Source organism: Podarcis raffonei, chromosome 7, assembly GCF_027172205.1.
Source record: "Podarcis raffonei isolate rPodRaf1 chromosome 7, rPodRaf1.pri, whole genome shotgun sequence".
Taxonomy (NCBI): Eukaryota; Metazoa; Chordata; class Lepidosauria; order Squamata; family Lacertidae; genus Podarcis; species Podarcis raffonei.
This window is the reverse complement of record NC_070608.1, coordinates 49,260,348-49,288,266: the sequence shown is the minus strand read 5'-3', so window position 1 is coordinate 49,288,266 and position 27,919 is coordinate 49,260,348. Positions and strand designations below refer to the sequence as shown.

Below are 27,919 nucleotides of genomic sequence, written 5' to 3'. Positions count from 1 at the left end.
TAGAAATCAAAGGCAACCAATAAGTATATTTTTGCTAGAACATTTCTCAGCTACATAAGATCGAACAGTTAGCTGCATCCATATCCAAGAATATACAAAATTCTGCCTACAGGAATAAGCCTTTCAAGAATGTCAGTTCCGAAATAACTCCCTATGGTGGCTAACAGTTAAAAATAGCTAAGTATTGTGCTTTCAAAATTATCTACTTAATGACATAGAGATCAGAAATGAAACAAGCCACGAGGTTAAGTGAGGAGAAGCAGTTCAGACCCAACAAAATAAACTTTCTAGAACATAGAAGGTATGCATAGCTAATGGGAAGTGTGCCAAGACATATTTGCTGGACAAAACTTTATTTTCCTTTCATAAAACTAAACGATAAAAGATTGCTCAGCTGGAATCATCCTAAGGTACTTAAGGAAAAATTATTTGGAAAGGTCATACAGAATGTATTTCCAGAAAACATCTGGACTAGTCAGCCTGAATGTAAAATTATGGATCATTAAAGGACTACTGGGGACTCCAGATAAGGGAGCATCAATGAATCAACAGAAATATACCTATTTGATACCTGCAAAGTCCACCACTATTTTAAAAGACAAGTTTAAAATACCTGGCTCTCGTAATTAGTCCCATGTCCCAAAACAGAACTAATTCTAACCTTTCATTTTGCTTAAAAAGCCAGAAACCTTTTCTGCCGCTGTTAAATAGTATGGAAACAGCTATGTTTCTTCCAAAGCTTCGCTGGCACCAGTTCAAGCAACAGCTAGTGAACTGAACATTCATCTGTGACAAGGTTATGTGTAAAACTTGAAGGAAAACTTTTCTCAAAGTGGAACTCACAGAAACAAGCTACCCAGCATAAAGTATGTTAACAGTTTTATTTTTTTTTATGTTAAATACCATGGGACAGGGCTGTAAGGATGAAAACTTTAACAACTGCCTCACAAGGGGTAAGAAATTCTGCCATAATATTAGCAAAGTAAGGTAAAGGATAAAATTTACACACTAAGAGGAATCATTTCCCCGCAGAATGCCTCGTCATATTCCTGAACAAGTGGGATTAACATTCTAATAATCATTTTCCAAGAGGCAAGAGCAACAGATAATTTTTTAAAGGATTATTAAAATAACATTTACAAGACTCTGAACAATTTTTGAACTCTTATTAAAACCACAGAAAGAAAGAACAATTCTTTATTTATGTATGACTTTTCATAAAGGACTGAATGTGCAACTGACACCTGCTATTGATGAATTAATATACAATTTGTCCAGCAGCCGACCAGTTTGTCTTTTTATTGTGTTGTCTAACCGTGCAAGATCATTAGAGGCAAAGCCTGTATGATGCTGTACACAATAATGGTCACTTGGGGCCATACTACCAATGAAGTGGTAGGTAAATACATTTTTTTCTGGCCAAGAAAAAAAGGAAGCTGCATTCTGCATGCTTCTCTCTCTTTTTCCCCTCTCTACAAGATGAATTTCCCTAAAAAGAATCCAATGAAAATGGCTGCAATTACAACAAGAAGTGAGGGAAGAGGATTGGAGACATTATCTCGGAGAGCCAAGCCTGATGTTCCAGGTTTATCCAAGTGTGCCACCTTTCTCAGCCTCAAACCTTCATCCTGAAAACACATGGGGGGAAATAATCAATCAAAAATTATCAAAGAGATTGTTTCAGATCTGAATTTAACCAAAACATTTTAAAACTTAAGACAGGTTTAGATGAGATACAAATTTATTTGTGTGTGTGCACACTATCTGACTTTAAAAGATGTCAAAATGTAGCACAAAATAAAGTGTAGCATGTTGTGTATAAATTAGTAACAAGAGCAAAATATATTAATCCTTCTACTGTTATTTACTATCAATAATAGCCTGTTTACAAAACCGGGGAAACAAAAGACCCAACTATTTAAACTGTTCCACTGATGATGGCAATTTATCCCAGAACACCACTATTAGCTCAGGATTGCAAATTGATTAAACAGCATAACACTGCACCTTCTAGATTTTCAGTGGCCACAAGATTTGTACGGCTTTGTGTAATGCTCAGAAATGAAACGTAAAGACAAGCAAAAACAAACAAACAAACAAACAAAAAACACCAAGGGAAAGCTTACACTGCCTTGGATGTAAGGAAGTGTAAAAGCTGAAAACTGGGGCAAATCCTATCTCTCCTTTACCCTCAACCCCCTGTTCAACAACTGACTTTATTTAGAACAGTCCCCTGATTCTCGGGAGAGGCCAAACCCCTTCTGTCAGTGGAAGCCACTGTCTATGATTATTAGTCAGGCTGTTATAGTATTATTTCAAGGGTGGGTTGGTTTTAAATCAAGGAGATTTTAAAATTACCAAGAAAAAAGGATCAATTTAAGTAACTGAAAACTGATCCCCTTTAGGAATATTAAGAATACACTCAAATATCTTATAACAAATAAAATACATGTTCACAACTAATTATTATTACAATGTACTTGTATCATGCCATCAGTACATGGTACTTTGCAGAATAGAATAAATCAGATAGGTCCCTGATCCCAAGGGGCTTCCCATTTAAGATGGGCAGTGGGTGGGGGAAGCTACAGGGACAGGCGGAAAATGCCAAGGGTAGGGAAGAAAGAATGTGGGCAAATATTTTATAGGCCATGTTGGAAGTGATGCATAAGGAGCAGCAAGGGAAAATAGTCAGTCATGTAACAGAGGAAGGGACCTTCAGTCAACTGTGATAAAAGCCAAGAGAACTGATGTCACGGGCAAGGACATAATGAGAAACAAGGACTAAAAGAGTGAGACAAGGCTGCAGACAAAGAGCTAGGAGCATAATCCAAAATTTTAAATCATGCATACCACATACATTTTACACTGTGCTTAATTATATATGCCTAAAGATAAGGGACAGGTTTCTGTTTGGCTGTTTGGCTCTCTGTACAGCTGCACTACTACATATATTTATCTAGAAATTAAGCACTACTGAATTTGGACTTACTTCTGATTAAAACGTCATATAAAAGGTAAAGGTAAAGGTACCCCTGCCCGTACGGGCCAGTCTTGACAGACTCTGGCGCCCATCTCACTTAAGAGGCCAGGGGCCAGCGCTGTCCGGAGACACTTCCGGGTCATGTGGCCAGCGTGACAAAGCTGCATCTGGCGAGCCAGCGCAGCACACGGAAACGCCATTTACCTTCCCGCCAGTAAGCGGTCCCTATTTATCTACTTGCACCTGGGGGTGCTTTCGAACTGCTAGGTTGGCAGGCGCGGCAGGCACCCCGCCGCGGGGATTCGAACTGCCGACCTTTCGATCGGCAAGCCCTAGGCGCTGAGGCTTTTACCCACAGTGCCACCCGCGTCCCACAAAACGCGCCACCCGCGTCCCACAAAACATCATATATCAGGCTGCAAATAAACTGAAACTTTCTAGGAGCAAATCTAATAGTTACTAGGCAAAGAAGACTGGAATCCCAGAGCTTTGTGCATGAGCAGAAAGAACTTCTACTTGCACATGGTATATAAGAGATTGGTGATTCCAGCTGCAGAACTGCAACTCTTGGATGGAAATCATACACTTTCAGGTACTTGGACCCTCTACAGTACCTTGGGGTGGGAGTGACTCTTTTGGGAAGGGGGAGTGAGAAATTTTCTACATGCACATGGAATACTGCAAATTGGATCCAAGTCAGTGTTGGTCCATGAGATGCAGAGTGTTATGTTCTTTTGTTTGTAGTCATAAATCTTCATGATTTAAAAGTGGGTGATCCTGCACTCCTGTTTTATACCCTCCATCTACCTCATCTCTGCAAAGTGTGTAGTTTTCACAAGCACTAGAATACAGGACATACTCTTGATGACAATTACAGGGTGACATCTCTTGGATTCGAACCAAGAGAACCTCACAGTAAACTCACATATAAAAGAAAATACTTTCATAGAAAAGAAAGTACTTCTTCACATAGCACAGTTAAACTATGGAACTTGCTCCCACACGATGGAATGCCAGTGATAGTCACAAACCTGGGTGGCTTTAAAAGAAGATTGAACAAATGCATGGGGCTATCAGTGGCTGCTAGCTAAGATACCTATATTCTGCCTCAGCAGTTGGAAGCAGTATGTTTTTGAATAAGAAGCTAGAAACTACAGGAGGGGAGAGTGCTCTTGTCCTTGAGTCCTGCTTGTCGGTTTCCCACAGGCATCTAGGTGACCCAGGCAGGATGTTAATTGAGTCGAAATCCTAGTTTAAAATGAACTAAGTTTTAAAAATAATTTTATTTTCATCAACAAATTTTAGCTATCCTGATTAGTCAGATTCTGGTTTGGAGGTAATGCTTAACAACAGGCACATGAATAAAGGAGGCTTGGTGCTAAGAGGACTATCAGTTAAGAAAAGTCGCTTAAGTTGAAACCAGCGTCAAATTATTTTACTGTGTGTTATTAAAAAATTAAATGTTATCTCTGACATCAAAAATTTGAAGAATTAAACATACTCTGGCAGGGAAATTTGCTGTAGGTTTGCTAAATCCTGTGGGTGACATCCTTTCCTCCCCCCTGCAGTTCCTTACGCTCCTCCAAAATCTGCTCAGGTGTGAGGTGGGTGGGGAGGAGAGCCCTGTGAAATCCCATCATGTCTGCTACTGTGATGTTGCCTATTGCCTACCAATTCTTTGTTCTTGGAAGAAAATTATATGGGATGTATAATAAGGGTACTACGATAAATACTTCCGTTTAAACAGGGTGGTTTTTTTAAAAACAACTTTCATGAATCTGCTCTTATGAACTTACTCTCAGATGTCTGTTTTCCTCTGATAGTTTCACCACATCCGCCTGAAGTCTTTTGCATTCTTCCACTAGCTTCCTTGTTTCGGTGTCATTAAGCGAAACACTGTGTGGTTTTGGCATTGGACCATCCTGCTTAGCTGTATTCAGTATTGGAGCAGATTTGCTTGCATCTATGTCATTCTGCAAATATTAAAAATGGTTTCAGAACAGGATTTTCTTTAATCAAAGCATTTTTTTATTTTAGTACCACTGGGGGGGGGGATACCAAGTTAGTTACAAAGATGACAAAGCTGAAAAAACAACCAGAGAATAAACATTGTGAAAGATGATTGATAAAGATATGTTTCAGGACCATTTCCCCATTTTATTTCATCTCTGAAATCATTTTGCTCACTTAGAGCTTTGCAGTCTGAAATCTGCGTATGAGCTTTATTAAATCTTTCCCAAAGAACAAATTGTTTTAAAATAGAAGTATACACAAGCCTGTGTTCTCTTACAGTTCCTAGCACAACTGAAAGGAACAAAATGTAAACAGATGAGGCATGAACAAAACACTAGGAGATAGTATAGTTATTACACTAAATCCTGGGTCAAGAAGAGACCCAGCATAGATACCTGAAAGCAGACACTGGCAGACATCTAATACAAAGAGCAATTAATCAGAAGACAATGAAGAAAGATGGTTATTATTTATAAAATTCATATACTGCCCCTTATCCAAAGATCACAGGACAGTTTACAGTATAAAAACAGAAAATAAGTAACATAATAACCAATAAGTGGGGGGGGGGGAATACACAGGCACACACCCTGTGGCTATGTGTATGAACATGAGAAAGTTGGGGTGGGCTAGTCAGAAGAGCCAAAGGATCTCCAGTGGTTTAAGAATAATGACAGTGTGCTGTAAGTGTGATTCTGTAATTGCTGTAATTGTCTGAAGTGGTAATTGCCTGTGTAGCTGAACGTGTATAAAAGATAATGCCCGAGAGGATCAAAGTTCAGCCAGCCTGATTTGCTGACTCTACATACATTTGTATTAATAAAGGCCTAATTTTTCACTTAAAGCTGTTGTCCACTAGCATATCTTGGGAAAACCCTTTACAAAAATTTCCAACATCAAATTTTTTTTTTAAATTCAAGTGGATTAAAAATAGAGAAACAATTCGTACCCACCTGATTCTAAAATGAGAACAACTCAACAGAAATAAACATCTTAGCCCTGGGTGTAAGACAGAGAGTAACTGAGTCCACACAATGTTCCTGATGACCCAATCATGGTTGGGAGATTAGGCATGTCCCTGGGCTTGCACATTCTCTATGCTCCCCTTTCTTAATGTGTTTGCCAACTGTGATTTTGAGCTAACCAGGATTAGCTTTAACATCACTGCAAAAGGTAATGCTGCCTTGCAATTAGTTGTTATAATGGAGAGGAATAAATTAGAGTATGGCAGAGAAAGAAGTTAGGACATCAAGAACTGAAAAACCATGTATTTCATGTGGCAGTCACTAAGCACAGTGGCCAATCTGCAATACGACTCAAGAAACTTCAAATATTTAGGAAACATTTTTACTGTATTTGATTATAATACAAACAGTATAGGCTTGAATAAATGATATGGCAATAGTCACAGACTTGCAAAGTACAGTAAGACGTCATTGTGTATGCTGTATGCATTTGACACATACAAGGCTGAATCAAGCACAAAATTTGGCTTCCTAAAATTATCATTTTTTCAAAGTTTTAATAGGAAACATTTATTATGCATAGTACCTAGGCCAGTACAATTAAAATAACTGTAACATTTCAGATAAGTATATTTTGGAAACTAATAACCCCCTTAATATCAACTGTTATCTCTGTCAAATATTACTGACACATATTTTTTTCAGCTACGGCAAAAAAATTCTACCCTATGCACATTCCTTTTTTGCAGGAAAAGTGCAAACCACGGTTTGCTGGTTCAGAAATAGTGACAAACTATGATTTGTGAAAACCAGAAAATAACCACATGTACAAGGGGAGGACAGAGTGAATGGGCTCTTTTGAGGCAGTTCTCAGAACCAAACCACGGCTTGGTGTAATATCAGAACAAATCCAAAGATTTGTTTCCAGTTGCCAAGAAGAATTTAGGCTCCTGCCCTAAGACTGTTTCAACTGCCTTACTGATCTTTTTTGGTCCCTTCCAGCTGAGACCTTTCACTTCTTCCTCTTGCCATATATCTCAATCATAGCAACAAAAATTAATAAAGCAAAATTTGAGAGCAGGATACACTACAAAAGTATATTTTAACCATTTCATTGTTGAGGTCTTTCTCAAATAATGCTCTCTTCCAATTTAAGCCTATTGATATTTTATTAGCTAACTACAATAAATTTAATTAACCACTGAGGCACTAGAAGAGTTTGAGTACTTTCAGCTCCCTAAAACAAACCTGATTCATCTTGTGTTTGACCTCACTGCCTTGCTCCATCATGTCAATCTTCTGGCTATAACTTGCAGGTATCTGAAGATTCTTGCTGTTGGATGGAGTTATGTGTACGGATCCTGATGAAGATAAAGTCTGAGGTGGAAGCTGAGACATGCCCTCAGCACTCAGCAGATCTCTCATTGCAAGACTTAGGGGAGTGACTAAACCAACAGCTAAAGGATTAGGCTCTGCAACCCCTCTCTGCTACTTAGAAAAACATAAATGTTATGCACAAGCAGTCAAGTAACAGCTTACAAGACAGGAATAGGCAAAAAAGCTAGCATCTTTTTTATTTTATTGACTAAGGGTGCTAATCTAATCACACTTAGTAGAGAGTAAGCCTCACTGAAAACAGCAGGACCTACTTCTGGCTAAATATGTATATGATTGTGCTATACACAATACAGTGGTACCTTGGTTCTCAAACTTAATCCATTCTGAGAGCCCATAAGACTCCCGAAACCATTCAAAAATCAAGGCGTGGCTTCCGATTGGCTGCAGGAGCTTCCTGCAGTCAAGCGGAAGCTGCGCCAGACATTCGGCTTCTGAAAAATGTTCACAAACCAGAACACTTACTTCTGGGTTTGCGGCGTTCGGGAGCCAATTTGTTCAGAAACTATGCTGTTCGGGAACCAAGGTTCCACTGTATACTGTAAACTATATACAGAACCATGTATAGAAGCTAAGGCTACTTTTGTTGGGGTTTCCACAGCACTTTCAACTGCTGACAAGAAATTTTAAAAGCAGTGTGGAAGCAGAACTTCAACGGCGAAACAGATTTTGGGCTGGATTATAGTATATCCTCCAGCTCAGTTAAGTTCACTGTTTCTTCTCTCCTATTTTCTGTAAAGCAGCACTTTCTATAAAAAAAAATAGCAGCACTACATAACTAGTTGTATCAAGGAAACATGCTTGAAATACAAAAACATCTGCAAATAATCTTCTGGTTTAATAAATGGAAAACTAAGCTAGCAAATATCAAACATCAGTGCATGGTGGACAAAGTGAATAATACTTCTGAAAAGCTTAAAATTGTCTTTCTTCTTAAGGTGGATGATATAGTATATAACTTTCTACCCCAACCCTAGAGATTAAAGCATGGTCTTCCCTGTCTCTATCAATTATGGACTGGTAAATTACCCCAACCTACTAGATTTAAAAGTTCTTACATCCTTGTCTGGATATAGGTTTTACTTTTCCCCACAACCCAACCATGTATAATCATGTGAGAGCTGGCCCTCAACTTTCCCACAGCAACCTCTTCCTTAGGTACACTGTTCAAAATGTTGCAAATGGAATTCAAGGCCATACATTTATTTACCTTTGTGACAATGACCACAATAACTAAGTGGCAATAGCTTGGGCTATTGATGCAGGGCAGGGGAAGAAGAGGAAAGCATAAAGGATATTGGAGGGCAACAGATTTGTAGAGGCAAAAGAACAAGGATTTAAGAACCACAGGCAGGAATTCTTAAGTTGTACCAAGGTTATCATCATGCCATTACTGTGGCTATCTGAAGTTTTTAAATATTTTGCAAAACAATGGCCCATTTAAGTCTCTCAATAACGAAAATTAGAAGACAGTTTTAAGAACATTACAGATCTCAGGGCCTTAGGATTTAGCAGCTTTTTCATTAAATCTAAGAGTTCTGTGCTTCATCTTGGCCATATCAATTTCTAGATACCCTGACTACAGTTACACCAGTGGCAAGGCTAGCCCTGCTTTAGGAAACACTATGAGATGGCATGCGGTAAGGGCAGGAATTGCTGTCTGAATGCTGCAGCAAGCGTTTTGAAAACTGTTGTCCCTGAACGGGAGAGGGCCCTGGAGCTCTATTTTAGGCAGCAAATGTCTTGGGTCAACACTGAGCAATGGTGCATCTTCATGCAGGAATCAACAAAAAGCACATCCTTGCAAATAGTATGACAACCATGTTCTGCTGCCCAGGACAATTTCCTACGTGCCTATACAGCATGTGCAACTTAACAACAGGTACCGGATAAGATGGTGCAGCCTAAATTGGCAAAGAAGGAATTGGATGCATACTGTCAGCTTCCTCTTCTCAGATCTCACACTTGTAGCTTTTAGCTACAGCACTGAAATAAAAAATATAGAAGTTCCTATGCTAATAACCCCTTTCGCTCATGCTTCCAACTTCTTTCATCCTCCTTAACAGGAGAGTATTATAGGATTGCCCGTAGCTCATTGTGTCATAAAAACATAGAGCTCTTAGAATATACTACCATACTGCTTTATCTTTCGAACTGCTACCCTTCTTCAAAGATTTTTATGTGATCATACATGGGAGTCTTGAAGTTTTGTTGCTCAGTTCCCAGTGACAAGGTCACTGCACCTCTTTGAAACACACCCCATCTTCCCAACTGACTAGCTTGCACTCACTGTGTAAGCAACACAGTTTTCAAGAGGTGGAACCAAGGCAGCTTTCACTTTGACAAAATGAGCTAGGGATATGCATGCACCATTTCATATGGCACACACTGATGGAGAATAGACTGATAGGGAGGTTACAGAAAATAATGCACTTATACTGTATGCTAAAAAGAAATGTAAAAATACAAAGCTTTTTGTGTGCTACTGAATCACTGGTTACACTGCCCCATATTTTAATTTATTTAATACAATTACATAAACTGTTCAGATACAAAACAACTACGAAGCACATTCTTAGCTTAAGATAGGTTGTTATAAAATCGATACTTGAAGTTGTTTTGTTTTTGTTTGTTTACTTACCAGCTTATCATTTTCATTAGGCATTTCAAATACACATCTCAATTTGGAGTCCATTAAGTCATCAGACTTTGCATCCTTCCACTAGGATAATGAAAATAAATTAAATTTTAGCTGCTTTTTAGTAAGTCATAATATGCAAACTTTGTCAAATACACAGTATTTTAAGACTGAATAGGCTTAGAAGTGGGAAATCATGGTTCAAATAATTACTTAGACATGAAGCTCTTAGGCAAACCAAGTCTGGGAAGATATTAAGCAAAAATATGTACAAGTCTTGTGTCTGAGCACACTGGGGTATGCCACTATAAGTTTTCCTGGTTTAATTAGCCATACACTCCCACTACACTCCCCAAATTGGGAGGCTATGGTTACCAGGATCTGAAACCATGGTTTGTTCCATTTCTGGCAAGCATAGGCTTCCAGTTTAGATGTACCGTAACAGAAAATATAACTTACACAGGTATGGGGCTTGTGCACCTCTCTGCTTAATAAACAAAGAAATGATACTATCTCTCAGCCTAATCTTCAGTGCTTTGGTAGATATCAAATGGGGGGGGGGACTAAAACATGTCATGTTCAAAGATAGTGGAAAAAAATATTTTATTTTATTTTTTGTTTGGATCAGGCTATCAGGAAGGAAATTTGATTGGCATATTCCCTGAAAGAAGAGATTCCCCCTACTTTCTAGAATTAGAAACTCCAAAGTTGTATTTGCCACAAAATTGATAAACACAAGACTCTTCAGATTATAGATCTTATCAGGGGAAGTGAAACAGCAATTCAATAAATTACCAGTAACAAGGAAAGATGTGCACCACTTTGCAACAGCATTTATGAAATTTAAAGGCAGAAAACAAAGATAATCCTTGTAGATACTACTTCCTGCGCTTAGTACTGTACAACCATCTTATATTCTACTGAAATTTTGTCAGAAAAGAAGCACACAGAACGTCCTTGTTACTTAAAACAGTATCATCTTTGAGATCCTGACTGAGAGTACAAGGCCATTTTTTCTTCAAAATAGAAGTGGTAACATTAAGCACACTTAAAAAAAAAAGTGTGACCAACATTAATGTCTAATGCATTAAAATGGCTAGTTTATGCAAGTAGTTCCAAGTAAGTATTGGTGTAACAACAACTGATGGCAAATACACTTTTTCCCCTGAAGATGAAGAAAGCAGCTCAAGGCTTAGTTCCTAAGTGGAATGTACATTTTGAGGTCTCTCGCAACAGTATTCTTCCAGCTTGTGCCAGCAAAGCAACAGAGGAGGAGAAGTTGGACAGACTCAAAATATATGTTGAACATAATACAAGAACCCTAATGGATAAAATATGGCAAAAGGCAAAAAGTAAGAATTCATCTTGTTAGCTTACAATACTGAAATTAAATCTATTTACTTACCACTGCTTCCATATCTGTAATGTTTGAGGGGGCAAAGATTGTCTGTACCATAAACTTATGTTTACTCTTCTCATTTGGATCATAGTCAAAAGGCTGTAACATCACTGTATAATAGACAAAGTATGAATTACTAGAGGCATGCAACCTACTTTTCCTGTCAATTTCAAAATTTTAAACTCAGCATGAAAGAACTGTGCAATCATTTGGAACAGATAATAAACAAGATCTCTTGCAAGAATCAAGTTCTATCATTTATTGCAAATTTGCCTTTTATAGTTATCTGTTCATGTCCCGATATTATGAAAAAAAGTTCACTTGCAAAATCAGGATTTTTATGTCCACATAACAACCTGAGCTTCCAAATTTGATGTAAGTATGTAATTAAGTTAAAGCAGGCAGAAGTTTGAAACATCTGAAAATGGTGGGAAGAATTTATTAAAGGGCCACCCATTACCATTGTGATGTATACAAAGAGTGGGTAAGAGATGCCCAGGACCTTGAATGTTAGCAAAGGAGGACAGAGGAGATCTGCCACACTCCTTCAAACAGGAATGATATGATCACCAGAGAGAGTTTGCAGAGAATCTTTCTTGCCCTAATATTCTGCATATATAATTTTGATCCAAAGATACACTCCTTGGATCCAAGCTCTAAAAGAGAAGAGAGTTGAGAGAGTTGACTTCTTCCAGTCTCATCGTCAGAGAGAAGGATAAGGATGGGAGAGAGACTGGAGGAAGTCAAGCATGGGAGCTTGGGAAGCCTACCACGGATGGCACTTTGATCATTTATAGATGATCAATAAATGATCTAGCTCAGTGCTCTTTTTCATATGTGTGTCTGCCTCCCAGACAGTATCTCTGTCACTCACAGGAGACAGAGGGATGCTGACCAAGAAACCGAGGTGCTTAATGGAAGACAGGCAGGCACACATACAGTCAAGGAGCCCTGCTGCAAAGCTGTTCATGGAGTAAGAGATTGTTCTCTGCATGGACATTTTGCTGTGTTTCCATGGTGCATGATGAGAAAGGGAGCTCCTTTCTTAGTATACAAAATGGAAGTCAAGAAAACTTTATGTATTAGTGTGGATGTGTGACTGGAGTCAGTGTATGCGTGCTTTGACCCTGTCCATTTTGGAATTTGCCCTGCTCACTGCTCATATGTGGACCCAGACAACTTCCATTAATAATAATAATAATAATTATTATTATTATTATTATTATTTTATTGTATCCTGCCCTCCCCGGCCAAGACCGGGCTCAGAGCAGCTAACATCAAATATAAACATTGATATAAAATCAAACAGTAATTAAATCACCTTTTAAAAAGAAGTCAGGATAAAATGAAAATCTGAATTAGATGGCTTTCTGCAGGATTTGGGTTGGGAACAGTAAATGCTCATCAGGCCCAACAGTGTACGCTGATCTTATATGGGCCCTCAAAGAAATGTGGCCCTTAGAGAGGAAAAAGGTTCCACACTGCTAATAAAAGAAAGAAAAACAACCAAACATTTTTACCTGATACAGTTACAGAAGAACCTGGGTCAATAATTCCACTGTTTGGCCTCACACAGTATCGACGAGGTGCTGTAGTCTTCACTTTAAAACATACTTTTCTGTCCGATGGATTTCGTAATTTAAGATTTGTAGTGACTACATCTGTGAAGGGACCTGAAATTGTTAAAGGTTTATGTTTAGTAATTAGTCTATTTGTTAGATGTGATCTCCAAAAACAGGCATCACAAGCAAACCAATGGTCTAAATCAAGACATATCCACAGACCATGTTTAAGAGTTTAAGTAGTCAATGGTGACCAGCAAGTTATTATTGTCTTCCATCCTTTCTCCCAATATCTTGCAGTTTAGAAAAGCCTACCAGCAAGTCCCTGCCTCAATTAATACTCTTTTTGTGCTCTGCTCTGCTCAGGCAATGTTTCTCTGGCTGGTTTTTGACAATTCCCTTTTCCTCCTATAGTCCCCATGACACAGCCCATACTATTCAAACCCTCTGGAAATACCTTTCAGAGGGCAGAGCGGAAAATAACTTGTAAGAGCAGCCTTCCATTCACGTAGCCATTGGTGCTATGGCAGTGAAAACACCAAAATAAAAATGGGAAATAATTAGAAAAAGGATCCTCTGTGCAATACTGTCCAAAACCTCTCCTGCCTTTGCCTAAACTACTCTGCTATCACAGGAATATGATGTCCAAGCTGATAGGGAAGGAAAAATATTGTTTAGGGAATCTGCAACATTTATTCTGGAAAACAACCTCATGGAAGAGAAAGACTGGAAAAGGAACATGCATCACACACACATACCAGAACGGTAGTGGTTTCTGTTCTTCAGAGACCTACTTCTGAACTGCTGAGAATGGTCTCTGAAAAGACAGCATAATTTTCCCCCACTGCAACACTGGGCTGTGAGGTTCATCTACTTCTAGCTCAGAACTCCAATGTGGAGGAAGAAGCCTTGTAAACCAATTTACAGAGATTGGTGGGCCTCATCTGGCCCATGGCTTAGCACCCTGCACTACGCCAACCTATTTTCATGACTGTCAATAAAAACCAGCAAGGATCCATGCATTTGAATGATTTTATTATTATTATTTTATTTTTTTGAGGATGGCATCTCACTAACAGCCACAAGGATAAGCCACAGCTGAAAAAGAATGAAAAAGAGAAGGCACGTAAACAGCCAGAGGCAAGCATGCCAATGAGGCAGCAGATAGAGGCAGAGGTCTCAAAGGACAAAAAGAAGGGAACAGTGGCCAAGAAAAGAAACAGTGGAGAAAAATCAGCTGTAAAAAGATGTGCCCTGCTATGACCATATTGCTACAAAAATTCCCATCATTTGGTGGGTATCCTATTAGCTGAAAACAGAACTATACATTTGTGTCTAAATCATTTGTGTCATTATGTCATTACATAGATCTATGGTGCACGTGCATTTGAATACTCTCTGCAGCTGGACGATCACTGAGTAGCTAATTACCAAAATAAGCCAAGCATCTTGCATACAGAGAAAGGTGGAAGAAATTAGAATATTTTAGTTCAGAAAATGGAAGCCAAGATGGAACATAATAAAGCTTGTAAAATCATGATGTGCAAGGAATGAAGAAAAGTATTTCCTCTCTCTGAGCTCTTAGGTTCTTGGGTAGTACAGTGAAATTAACAACTGGTCCAGGACCAATAAAATGAGATATGTATTCAACATATAAATGCCAGGAAATCTGGCCAGGAAATCTAAAAAAATGAATGACCTGGCAATAGGTTTAACCGTAAAAGCCAAAAATGGATCTTTCAACATGGAAGATCATGTTACCCTTGCACAAGCGTGTTGGAATTTCTCCTATGCAGCCCATTTGGAAAGAAATTATCATTTGACTTTAACCATTTTATCCCAAGAGCTCTCTAAATCCTCTTCAACTTAAAACAAATTAAAAAAACTGGATCCTCCATACTCAGAGACAACATCTATCTGATTACCAAATTCTAGGGAAAAATAGGCCCTCTCTTCTATCACTACCTGTGTGTTTTCCAGGATCATCTTACTGGCTGCTGTTGGTGACAGAGCGCTGGACTACACTGAACCCAAGTCTGATGTAGAAAAACAATTATGATGGAGAACAACTGTCAGATCAGGTGGCATCTTAGTAGCCCTTATGCTACATGCAACCATTATTCTTCTGTAAACAAAATATGAAAAGTAGAAAACAGCTCATGTTTATAACACATACATGCTAGACTGTCAACATGGTATCAAATTAATAGTATCAGTGTATTCCTGAACATATGTCAACTTATGCAAGAGAAATTCTTAGCACAGAATGCTTTCTAAAAGATGTTTTGCTCTTAAATGACAGTGAGAGATATTACTTCTATGGAGAAATTAAACAGTGTGAGTGCCTGCAGAATTTTATGGGAGCAACTTATATTTGGGTATTGTTCCCCCCCCCTTGAATATGGTATATAAATAAAACACGTCTTACAGGTGCCACCTGACTAAAAGAAGCTGCATCTGACTATACAACCAAAAATGATTGTTAACACCACTAGCCAAGATGGGTTTACATACAATCCCTTTCTAATGTTATTCATCTAGGAACCATTCAAAGCAATTAACAGGATTAGCACTGAACTTCCAGGGGTATCCCCCAGAAGTGAATAAAAGCAAATCACATGCTGAAAAGGCTCTGCTCCAAAAACAGAATTTGACTGTTATTAACTGTAGAACAAAAAAGAACTTAACGAAAACTGACAGATCTTTCCATGATGCAGTTATTTTCAAAGTAATTTTCTAAATTTCTATCATAGGGTAAAGTACAAAGAATTATTGTTAGCTGGCCATTGTTAATAATATAAACATTATGAAACTGAAGAAAATTATGCATGCAGCTAAATAATTAGGATACTTTTAAAAATAAAAGACTTTAGCTTCAATATAGCCAGAAACTGGTCAACGGACTTATTTCTGAATTCAACAAAATCTCATTACCACCAAGGGCCTTGGTGTGAATGCTTTTTAGAGCACTGCTTGTTGGGCTATGTTTGACTATACTGTAGAGAAACTAGCCTTCACCAGACTGGCTAGAAAATGCATTCAGTATGCTACACTTTTAAAATTAAAGAAGGGTCCTCCTGGTATCGTGCTACATATTGCCAGAGCTAAGGATGAAAGTACAGCACTACAATTTTCCTCTTAACATTTTCTCATAAAGAAATGAATATGTCACATTGCACTTAGTATTGAGACTGAGATCTGAAATTTTAGCTACTTTTTAAGCAGGTGTTCTTATGCAGCCCTAAACTCTGCTTATCGACTTTACATTTATGTATTACCTAACATTCATTGATCAGCTTTAAATTGAACCAGTATATGGATTTTGTACATTCTTTTCTTTCTTCTGTGCTTTTAATTGGTTTTAGTGTTGTTTTTAATAGGGTTACTTATTTAATTGTTAGTATTTATACCGATACTATGTTTCTAGTTGCGTTTGTTGAAATTCAAGCTCTGAGCCGCCTTGGATCCTGTCCCAAAAGAAAGGCAGGATATAACTTATATCAATCCAAAAAATATGAGGGATTGATGTTTTCTTAAACAAAACAAAACAAACAAACAAAAAAACCCACCTCATTGGCTTCCCAAACTACATGATTATTTGAGACTAACAACACAAGACTATGCATGTTTATTCAGAAGTAAATATCTCAGGTACATATGTACAGGATTCCACCCTGAGACTGCAATCAGAGTAAGTCTGAGTGAACCTTACTTCTAAGTAAACATGTACAAATTGGGTTGCAACTCAATTCTCCCGACCCCGTATTTAATGGCCACAGTGCTTTACAACGTGTAAGATTCTCATACCAAGGGCTTCCTTAAACCACCCCAGTTCACCCACCCATAGCAAAGCAAACTATGTCAGCTGTACAGCCTGTTTCCTGTTCTTGGCACAAATGTCTTCTAGGTAACTGAACTTTTCAATCATACTGTCTATGTTTCCGGTTGTACACTACAGTGCCAAACCAGGAGTGCCAGCAGCTGTTTATGAGGCTATTAATGCAACATGTGCCAATGATGTTCACTATGCTAGTATAAATGTTACACATATTTCTCCATTAAATGTAACAAAAAAGCACAGAATATATTCCATTACCAACAGGGGCTGCATATTACACCATTTTAAATGGCTTCTAAATTTTACGATATTGGCTTGGATAAAAAATGCCTTTCTGCTACCAGAAATTGGTTGTTTCTGACCTACTGGGAGAGCACTGCATTAGAAAAGTGATTCCCTATCCAAAAAAGTTATTCTACTTGTGCAAGCTCCAGCCCAAGATTTGGCACATGCTCTTTCAAAGACTTTATGACCCATAAATGTAGTTCATGCACTACTTATTCAACATGCTTCTCAAACTGCAATGCAAACCCTGATATACCTTAGTACTGTGCGGCAAGTAACCTTCCGCTAGTACTTGCACAAGAGTATAATGAATAGCATGTAAACATTTTCTTCTTTAGATAAATCCTAATAAAGTGATTTGGCATTCAGAACAACCCAAGCAATTTTTGCCCTACCTATAACTAAAGATTTTCTGTGTGGAGCTCCATGTGGGGCTGCCCTTCGGCCTGGTCCAAAAGATCCAGCTAGTGTATAATACAGTGGGCCTACTGCTTGTGGGAGGAGGGCTGACTGTATGTGACATCTCTGCTAAAGCATCTGCACTGGCTGCCCAAATGCTACTAGGCAGGTTCAAGGTTCATACAAAGCCCTGAACAACTAGGGCCCCGGATACCTTAAAGGCCACCTGAGTCCTTATACCCCAGTGAGAATATCCAGAGGAACACTGTTATTTGTTCCTGATGAGAAAACCTTTTCTCTGGCCTTCCCCTTTGAACACTTAGATCCTCTCACCTCTGTCCAGAACTATCCTGTCAAAATCATGCAGCTCTTCCTTCCTTCATGCGATATCATTTCCTCCATAAATACCTCCATTGTCCATGACCTTTAGTCATTCAACTACTATCATCCTCAGCCTGTCCAAAAGTCTTATACTCTTAGAGCAGGGGTATCCAACATAGTGCCCTCCAAATGCTGTTGACTACAGCTTCCAATAGCCTTAACCAGCATTGCCAATGGGCAAGAATGGTTGAGCAGTAATCTTAACCAATGTTAGAAACTGAAATATGAAAGCTAGGAGCTAAATGGCACCTTAAACCTAGCTTATGGGTGCAACAACGGAATGTCCAGGCACACTTTTTAATAACAAGAATACAAAGCTGTAAGTGAATGAATTGCTGCTAAAATCTAGTCTAGTCCTCATCTGAAGACTGCAAAAAAACAAAGCCATGCTTCCCCTGCTCACCTCCCTAATACAGTGGTACCTCGGGATAAGAACTTAATTTGTTCTGGAGGTCCATTCTTAACCTGAACCTGTTCTTAACCTGAGGTACCACTTCAGCTAATGGGGCCTCCCGCTGCCGCGGCGGCACAATTTCTGTTCTTATCCTAAAGCAAAGTTCTTAACCCAAGTTACTATTTCTGGGTTAGCGGAGTCTGTAACCTGAAGCGTCTGTAACCTGAAGCGTCTGTAACCCGAGGTACCACTGTATTCTTAAGCGAATCTCTTCTCCGGTCTTCAGAGAATGGTTGGAAGCGGGGAAGCAGAAAAAGGTCCTTCTTTCCTTCCGCTCTGCAGACAAGCCCTGGATTCTCCCTACACACCCTTTCCTTCAGATAAATGTATCTTTTTTGGGACCACAACTGACACATGTTAAAGGCCTATACAACTGATGGCAGAGACACCCACCTTGAGTGTCCAGTTCCCAAACCTAAGACTTGCCATATTTTTCCATGTATAAAATGACCCCTAGATCTATTGGAAGTCTAGTTGGGAGGAATTTCTCCTCCCACACCCTCAGCGACAGCAGTGCCAGTTTTAATCTGAAATCTTAGGAGTAGTACTGTACCCAGAGCTCAGAAACTGCTCACTTTTATGAAATTCCCTGTCGCTAAATGTGCCTAGAACAATGGTAGTTTCGAACGCTGATCTTAACATCTGGAAGGGCCCATGTTGGCCACCTCATCTAAGAATGATCCCACTTGCTCTCCCTTGCTGCCCCATTTAAGCCCAGAATACCCAAGTGGTGGCACCATTTTCCTTCAAGTTCCTCATTAACGATCACCTATTCCATGAAGCATCTGGCTTAACCCTTTTGTTTGTCTCCCATCCCTTGGTAAGTACCCAAATTTAAAGTTCTTCGGGATTTATCTTGATTATATTACTTAGTAAAGAATCACATGCATTATACATAATAATAATCTGCCAACATATTACCTCATACAAATGGAAACTGGATAACTAAATTTATTTTTGTTGTTGGTTTGCATGTTACATAGAACAGTAGCTCATATATTTAAAAGTCATACTTTCAAATAATAATACTACTACTTGTCCAGCTTTAAATCACTTTGTAAGCAAGGAAAAGATAAGAAGAGATAATAAACAGGTACAATAAAATGTTTTCTCCTATGTGAAGTTATTTAATCGCACTGTTCACAGACTCTTTAAAATTAAAATAATTTTTTTCCAAGGAATCTACAACATTCCTTTAAAGTCAACTTACCTTGTCTTCATTTTCAACACACTAAAAATCACATTAATAATTTAGAGCAGTATACCAACTGAGATAAGCAACTACAGGAAATGCAACATACTGATACTCTAGGATATGATGAACTAAGCAAATAATATTATGTAAGCCCCAGTGAATACACACCCAGCCAAGATCAAACCCATTATACACCTAATGTTTGCAACAAATATGTCAGGCCTTACTTCAACAACTAGCTTATCATTTTAGAAGACCAACAAAAATGAAGGTTCCAAAGCAAACACAGCACAAAAAAGTCAGCAGATGGATACTGCAATAAGTTGACTGACAGAAAAAGAACCACATGCATTGTAAGCCAAAATTATTCCTTCATCAGGAGAAGTTACTGATGAGCACATTATTCTTTGTTGTTATATAGTTAAAATATGGTATGCTGCTTCTAGATACACAGAATTCTCCTCATGAAAGGCTACCTTTGGTCTGAGAGAGGTTGGGCTCTTGTCTGCGTCCTATGGAGATTTTTTTATGCTGCATTCATTCATATTATCAAGGCTTTTGTGCAACAATATAATGCTATGATGTGCTGAGGCGCATTAGACAAATTATTCTGAAATAAAGTACCACCTAAGGTAGTAGAGTATCATGAATCCTTTTATTAGCCTAGATGGACTAAAATTTCACAATATGATCTAGTTGTTCATTAAAGGTAAAGGTAAAGGGACCCCTGACCATTAGGTCCAGTTGTGGCCGACTCTGGGGTTGTGGCGCTCATCTCGCTTTATTGGCCAAGGGAGCCAGCGTACAGCTTCCAGGTCATGTGGCCAGCATGACTAAGCCGCTTCTGGCGAACCAGAGCAGCACACGGAAACGCCGTTTACCTTACCGCTGGAGCGGTACCTATTTATCTACTTGCACTTTGACGTGCTTTCGAACTGCTAGGTTGGCAGGAGCAGGGACTGAGCAACGGGAGCTCACCCCATAGCGGGGATTCGAACCGCCGACCTTCTGATCGGCAAGTCCTAGGCTCTGTGGTTTAACCCACAGCGTTGTTCATTACAGCTCCTTAATTATCAATACATGACATACATGACCCTATATAGTTCATCCAAAAGAATTTCATCCAGTAGAAATCCTAATGACATTGCATTTATTAAACTGCAGTCTGGTGGACAAATATGAGCAACCATTATACAAAAACGAAGAGCATTAATTCCCACCTACCATTCCTTAACTATTCTAGACATTTACTACTTTCTGGTTAGAAGTTACACACAATACTGGAGTGATATCATGCTCAACTGATTCAAATCTACTAAAGACATTTCTGACAAACTCCTCTGCTCCCCAGCTTTAAGTAGCCCAAACAATTTGCTTTAACTTTGTATTCAACCACTGCCGCACAGGTGGCCACAGAGCTATAACAGGCAGAATTTTTATTCCCAGTTTTATACTTCTGTAACCATACTTCATACTACAACCTCCCTAGAACTTTCTAGCAGTGTTATTAACTGTATTGTCTATACTGTTGTGCTCTATATTGATTTGCAAAGATAAAATATAAATAAAGACTTCCAACTGCTATACAGGAAGCCATAAATTTGGTACAAAATTGTTTTAGTGCTATGATCATTCCATGAGCAGAAGAGTCCTTCCATGGGCAATATGATTCTGTCTGATATAATCCAGTACATTTTATGTGAAATACTGGTAAGATTTAAGCAATAATTTCTGGAAATATTAGACAATCATCTTAGATTACTAAAACAGTAATTACAGGAATGATGCCATGCATCTTTATTGAGAAGTCTCAGCAATTTCAATGGGACTTGTTTCCTATTAAGAGTGCATAGTATTACAGCCTAAATATCAGTAGCTTTGTTTATGCAAGAAGGCAACCTGCGAAATTAAAGGTGAAATCAATACCCACCTGCGCAACCGCAACTTTAAGAACTGAGTAGAATTTATGCCCAAGTAAACATGCATTAAGATTGCAGAACTAAAAAGCGTTTTGGACTTAGAATGAATGAAACCAAGTTTGTTTTGGCCAGTGATGTGGGACAGAACATTTTCCAGCACTTTATTTTTCCACTTCATAACTTAATTCACAACAATGCACAGATATAAATGGAAAATATATTAGGCGAACTTGGCAGTTTCAATGTTTTTAGCATTGCTTACTAAATACAAGTAAAATAAAGATGCTAAATTAGATCATTCTCTAGCACATAAAAAAAACTTCTCGTGCAAATTTCCATATGCAAACTAACCTGCATTGGATTTTTTTCTAAAAGACTCCCATCACTGTTTTCAGTCCTATAATTCTATTTCTGACCTAATATATTTTGCAGTATATTTCCACCTTAGAATAAGGTTGGTGCCATTCATCACAGCACCCCCCACAATTTGATGTTGCAAATACGTAATTAAAATGTACCAACACAGAAGTTTTTGCACCCAAGAAGCCAGTTTACTATCTCACTTAATGGACTTCTGAAACAGCAATGCAAATGTCTAATCAATATGAGGGCTGTTTCATATTACATGTATGCAGATCTATTTTAATACTCCACATTAGACATGCAGAAGCCAAATACCAATTTGCCCCTAACAGGTATCTTAAAAATTAATTGAAAGACGTGTGTATATGAAACTGTGACGCAAGAAACAGCTATTACATTAGCCAGATCATGAAAATTCTCACTTCTTTTCCTTCAGTGTCTTAAGTTTGAGAAAAACATAAACTAAGTTAAAAAAGACATACCAACATATGACAGATACATATTTAAAATGTTCCAACCCTGCCTACATGAAAGGCATACCAATGACCAATTTTGGCAACTGATCTTAAAGGCAGAGGGATGGGTTTAATGGTGAGCTATTTTTACTCTTAAGTGCAACCGTCTCAATTTGCAGTAAGTGTATATCCTTTGCAATACCAGCAGCTATGCAATGGTGAACTATACTTCTGTTATCAGATCAGTTTTAACAATTATCCACCAAGTCTCCAACATTCTGCAGTTTATAGTTAAGCCTAAAGTATTCTTCAGCCTCTGTGCTCTATTTGCAGAGATTTCAAAAAATGCTTAAACCTTTGGATGCACCAATACAATATTACAAAATATGTCATCATGACTTCACCATGGTGAAATTCCATCAGTAACTAAACTACCTGTACTTGAAATGTAATAACTAAGCATGAAATGTTGTTCTTTAATATGGGCAGTGTTAACAATGGCTAGTGTAAACTTGTAGCCAACAGAGAATAGTTATGTGTGGCACCTTAAATCCACTGGGTGAAATACAATTATTTAACCTGCTTGTGTAATGGAACTTCTGGTTTCTCTTTTCCAGTGTGAGAAACTCACAATATATAAGCTAATCGCCAAATGGCACCTTAAACCAAGGTTGTGGTCACCACAACGGAATGTCTAGACACCATTTTTTAACAATGAAATTTATTTTTATTATTATGATTTTTCATTTCATTTCTATACTGCTTTATGTTTTAAAGATATAATGTGTTTACAACACATTAAAACATCAAATAAAACAATCCAGAATGAAAACAAATGCAAGCTTAAAGGAAAATATTTCAGATTCTTCCGTAAGTGACATTTTGCTTTCCCCTGTTTATTTATTTGCCTATTTAATTTATATAGCTGCCCCACAGCTGAAGTAATCTAGGAAGCCAGTGTGGTGTAGTGGTTAGAGTATTAGACTAGGACCTGGGAGGCCAGGGTTCAAATCTCCACTCAGTCATGAAGTTCACTGGGTGACCTTGGGCCTGTCACCGCCTCTTAACCTACCTCACAGGGTCGCGCTGAGGTAGGGAGGGAGGAGGAAGGAAGTGAACCATGTACTCCTTGGAGAAAAAGATGGGATATAAATGCAGTAAACAAGCTCTTCTGCTTACCTGCTTAAGAAAGCTGGAGAAGCCAGCCAGATGGAGATCTGCATGTGGTCACAACCGGACTCAGGCCAGTAGCAAAACACAACTAATTTCTAACACTGCTCTTCTCTAACCTCCATCTGCCCCCCAAATTTGTTTCAAGGGGTCCCCTGGAAGGGGAAGCCCCATTACACGAGTGGACACCCATTCAACTACAATGGATCTCACCCTTAAGGATATAGCACATAGTTACAATAAGGTGTCTTCTATTGGGTCAAGCTATTGGCCACCTAGCCAAGTATTTCAGCTGGCAATTCCTTTCCAAGGCAGACATCTCTTTCAGCCCTACTATATGATAAAATTTAAATCGGATATCTGAGGGATTTAACATTGCTATTCATGATTGAGGCCCATCTATTTCAACTTTAACTTAATCACATGCAGTATGCACTAAACATCATTCATTGTTAGAATGGATGTAAGAATGTTTCATCATTACTGGATTTAAGAGACTTTTTATTAAGAAACACTTTTTTTTGCAAAGGAAACATTTTAAAATAAATTTTATGGCAATGCAATAAGCTATTAACTCGAAAGACAGCCTGGCACTGACTGCTCAACTGTAACTTTTAAGAACGTAAAATAGTAATTTTGAACTTATATTTGAAATACTTTTGTCTTGTTTACCACTTAAACACACTTGCATTATCAGCAACATACAAAGGCAATGAAAGTGACCCATTTGTTTGTACTACTCAAATGGTGAACTGCAGCAAAATCTTTTATTTTGAATTATGATGTAAAGAGTTCTAGCCCGTTTCTGCGTACTATTACAATTTTTAAAAAGTATTTATATTATAAGCTTTTCTGGGGTTTAAATATGGACCCAGTGTAACTACTACCCTTATTCTAAATATGTTAATGCCAGTGCATTGTCAGCAATGTCAAAACATTGTTGGAACTGTGTCATAAACTTTCAGTTATTTTGTATTATCACAATTCTTGATGTAACTTTAAACAATTGTTTACAAGCTGCAAGGTTATCATGTTGATTCCTGTAGCACTTACATCCTGATCTGAAACATTTGCACTGAATTGTCTGCCTGCAATATCAGCATAAGGTCACATTTGTGATATTGCACTGGCACAGCACTCCATATATTCTGTCCTAAGCCTTTATTTGCTAGGGAAACCTGTTTTAAGATTGTGGCAGAAATCCAGTTTATCAGAGCTCTGGATGAGAATGTGTCCAGATCCTTCTGTATTCTGAAACAAACTGAAATCCCATTACTTAATTGTTTCAATACATTTGGCAATGACAACCATTTTACTTATAAGGTAAAGGTAAAGGATCCCTGGATGGTTAAATCCAGTCAAAGGCGACTATGGGTTGCGGTGCTCATCTCACTTTCAGGCCAAGTTTTACAAATTTCAGGCATTTGTAAATATTTGTATATTTACTTATACAAATGTCTATATATGCCAGTGAGACTCAAGGGCAAGACTCAATAGGCCTACACTTGGTTTACATGCACTGTACATTACCACATTGTGGTTGCTACTCTAAGCAAACTTGCTTACAAGTTTTATTAGAGTAAACAGGCTTACAAGTATATTCATTTCAGATTTAAATTTAACTGAGGCAACAGTACTAAACACACTAACTTGAATTCAGGACAACTTACTTTTGAATAAACAGACTTAGGATAGTCCAGCATACCAAGGGTAAGGTGCCTCTATGTATTCTATCTAACTAAGGACTGTACACCTTCAGCTTTGCCATCCAAGTTGTTGTTTTTTAAGCTGAAAATGCCATTGACTGGGCTTTATACAAACAAAGCAAATGTTCTTATTTTAAGTTACTTTTGAGTTGTGTTCAGGTACTATAATGAAACCACTATCTGGTTTTATGCTATAGATTATTCTAAAAATGCAAACATGATATCAGGAATTTTAAAAAATTGATTTAAAAAGTAGCATGCCTCCCGACAGGTAGATGCTTCAAAAATTCCTCTGAAGTAAACCTTAACTGATTCAACTAGATGACTTCCCTAGGTAATGCAAGAACCAAAGCTGAAGGCCTGCTGCAGACCCATGTATACTTACCTGGGATTAAATCTAAAAAAGCTTACTGGGAATTACTTGTGAGTAAACGCACAAACTTTCAATGGCCAGAGTCTATAAGAATTCCACAGATGTTTCCACAACATTCTATCTTACCCTTCATCCCATCTCCACCACAAAAAAACCTCATAATGAGTAACTTTTATCAGTTAAGTCTAATTTTTTACATTTTCATATCTTCCTCCTGAACACATTATCTGTAAATTTCACAAAAAATTAGTGAGATTCCCAAGCAATGAGTTTAGCTTGAGGTTTTAAACTAAAACTGATTTATGATTGTCAAGTTGCAACAGAGCTTGAAGATTCTGAAATGCTATTTAAAATATAAAAAATAAAATAAAGAAATGAAATTATAAAATGCTACCTGAATTCACAACTTCCTTCTTTGAGCAACAAGATTACTTTAACACCCCAAGTGTCCAAAAAACTAACACCAATATGTCATTTTAACTGCCTGCTCCCCTAAACTCCCATTAATCAACCTTTGAATATTACAAACTTGCTCAAAATGATATATTTTTCAGTTAGAGTTACAATCTAGCTCAAGGTAGGTTATAGTATTACTATAGTCCTCCCTATACCTAACTCAGTAACTTAAGTAATATTAATTCCTCTAATAAGCAGACAACTGAGACCTAGATTGTGATGTTTCTAAAGGCATCCATTCAACCTAGTGCTAATCAGAGACAGAGTACAATTTTACGATTAACAGAGTATGTTTACTGTGTTTTGGCAATTACCCTCCAAGAATCTTGGCTCTTTTCCAAATGGCATTACAATTTCATCACCATCTATATCACTGCTATAATGGGGGATAACTAAAAAAAAATTAACATTCTGTATATATTGCATTAGAAACATTCTGCAAATAAGAACACACCGAATACCGAAGCAACAAATACTCAAAGCACAGAAACTTATCCTGTACTTTGTACACGATTCTTATATTCGATGCACGGTCTCAGGAAACACACCTGCGGGGCGGGGGGAGGAGAAGCTTTTATTTCTGCCAACAACAACAACAAAAACGTGTCGTTCACTAAAGCCAAGGTGTCCAATATCAAAAGTGTCGTTGCTATGGAAAACGCCCATTACCGAGCTCCTTACATGACACGTCAGAGGGCGTTGGTGCAAGATACCACCACTCGACTACAGGTATATCAGAATGGAAGAATCGAGGTGGCAACGAAATCGGGGGAAGGGAAGGCGCCGCCTGGAAATGTAGGAAACGTGCAGTTTCCCCCTCCCCCATCTTATACAAGGGCTGCCCAGCCGCATCTTGAGCCTCTCCTGGAAACACGGGTGGCGCGAAAGCCGTCCCCGCACTCCTCTGACAGCGGCGAGCGGGTGGCCGGCCAAGAGGAGATTTGGCCCAAGCAGGGCCTGGCCCGGGCTGCGCTGCGGAAGAGGAGCCCGGGGAGGGGCGGAGGAGCTGGCAGCGCCTAAGGCCGGCTCCGCAGACTCGCCAGGCCGGCTACTCTCTCTCGCCCTCCGCCGGCGAACGGAGCCGTAGCTGGGGCCGGCCAAGCCGGCTGCTCAGGATGACGCGGGGAGGTCGGGGAAGCGGGGGAGGGAAGAGAGGCTCCCGCCTCAGCACCGCACACCGACGGCGAACCGGGGCGGGAGAAGACAGGAGGAGAGAGCAAGATGGCGACGGCGACGCCTCGTCCCGTCCCTCCCGATTCAAACCTCCCACCCGAATCTCCGCGGAAGGAGGGCGGCTGGGCCAGGCCTTCTTGCCGCCCGCCCCACATCTCTCAGCCCCACCGCTAAACACGGCGCCGGGCGGGGGAGGAAAGAGTTGCCTTTGCCCGTCCACCCTTTTGGGTATCGCCGCCGCCGCCCTCCCCCACCCATTGGGAAGGATTCCTGCTCCTCCGCCCGCTCTCTCGCACCTTTGAATTTGAGGTCGGTGGGCGGATCGAGGACCAGGATCTGTTCGTGCTTGGAGAGAGCCCCGGCGGCCGCCATCGCTGCTCCCTCGCTCGCTCAGTCCGGGAGGAGGAGGCGGAGAGGGTGGGTGGGTAGGTAAAGGGAGGACACTCTGGTCGGGGAGGGAGGGAGGGAGGAAGGAGAGAAGGGAAGGGACGCCGACCGAGTAGTAGCAGTCGTAGCAGCAGCAGCGCCCGCCGCCTCCTCCTCCTTGCTCCCTCTAGAGGCGCGCGCGGACAGAGAGACGCGCGCGCCGCCTTCCTTCCTCCTCTCTCTCTCTCCGCCGCCGCCTCAGCTTTCTTCTTGCCCGCTTTCCTTCCCCCGTTAAGGACTTGGCTCGCTCTGTGAGGAACCCCCCGCGCGGCTGTCCAGCGCACTGCGTTCGACGCCGACGACGGCACGGGCGCGAGGGCAGCGGCCGCCTCAAGCTCTGGCACCCGCACGTCAGCCTATGGGGAGAAAGG

General features: G+C 39.4%; 1 protein-coding gene across 2 annotated transcripts; it reads right to left on the bottom strand.

The window, feature by feature from the left end:
• Positions 1–6: 6 nt before the first annotated feature.
• VAPA (VAMP associated protein A) lies at positions 7–27,742 on the bottom strand. 2 transcript variants are annotated; one of them, XM_053396547.1, is made up of 7 exons: positions 27,419–27,742; positions 12,914–13,066; positions 11,400–11,503; positions 9,998–10,078; positions 7,210–7,449; positions 4,780–4,956; positions 7–1,628 (listed from the first exon to the last, which is right to left on the bottom strand). In XM_053396547.1, the coding sequence occupies exons 1-7, from the start codon at positions 27,492–27,494 to the stop codon at positions 1,473–1,475; spliced, it is 987 nt and encodes a 328-aa protein (XP_053252522.1). In that variant the 5' UTR covers positions 27,495–27,742; the 3' UTR covers positions 7–1,472. The 2 variants fall into 2 exon arrangements, with proteins under 2 accessions (XP_053252522.1, XP_053252523.1); XM_053396548.1 differs by lacking the exon at positions 7,210–7,449 and having other exon boundaries at positions 27,419–27,737.
• Between the last annotated feature and the right edge of the window lie 177 nt (positions 27,743–27,919).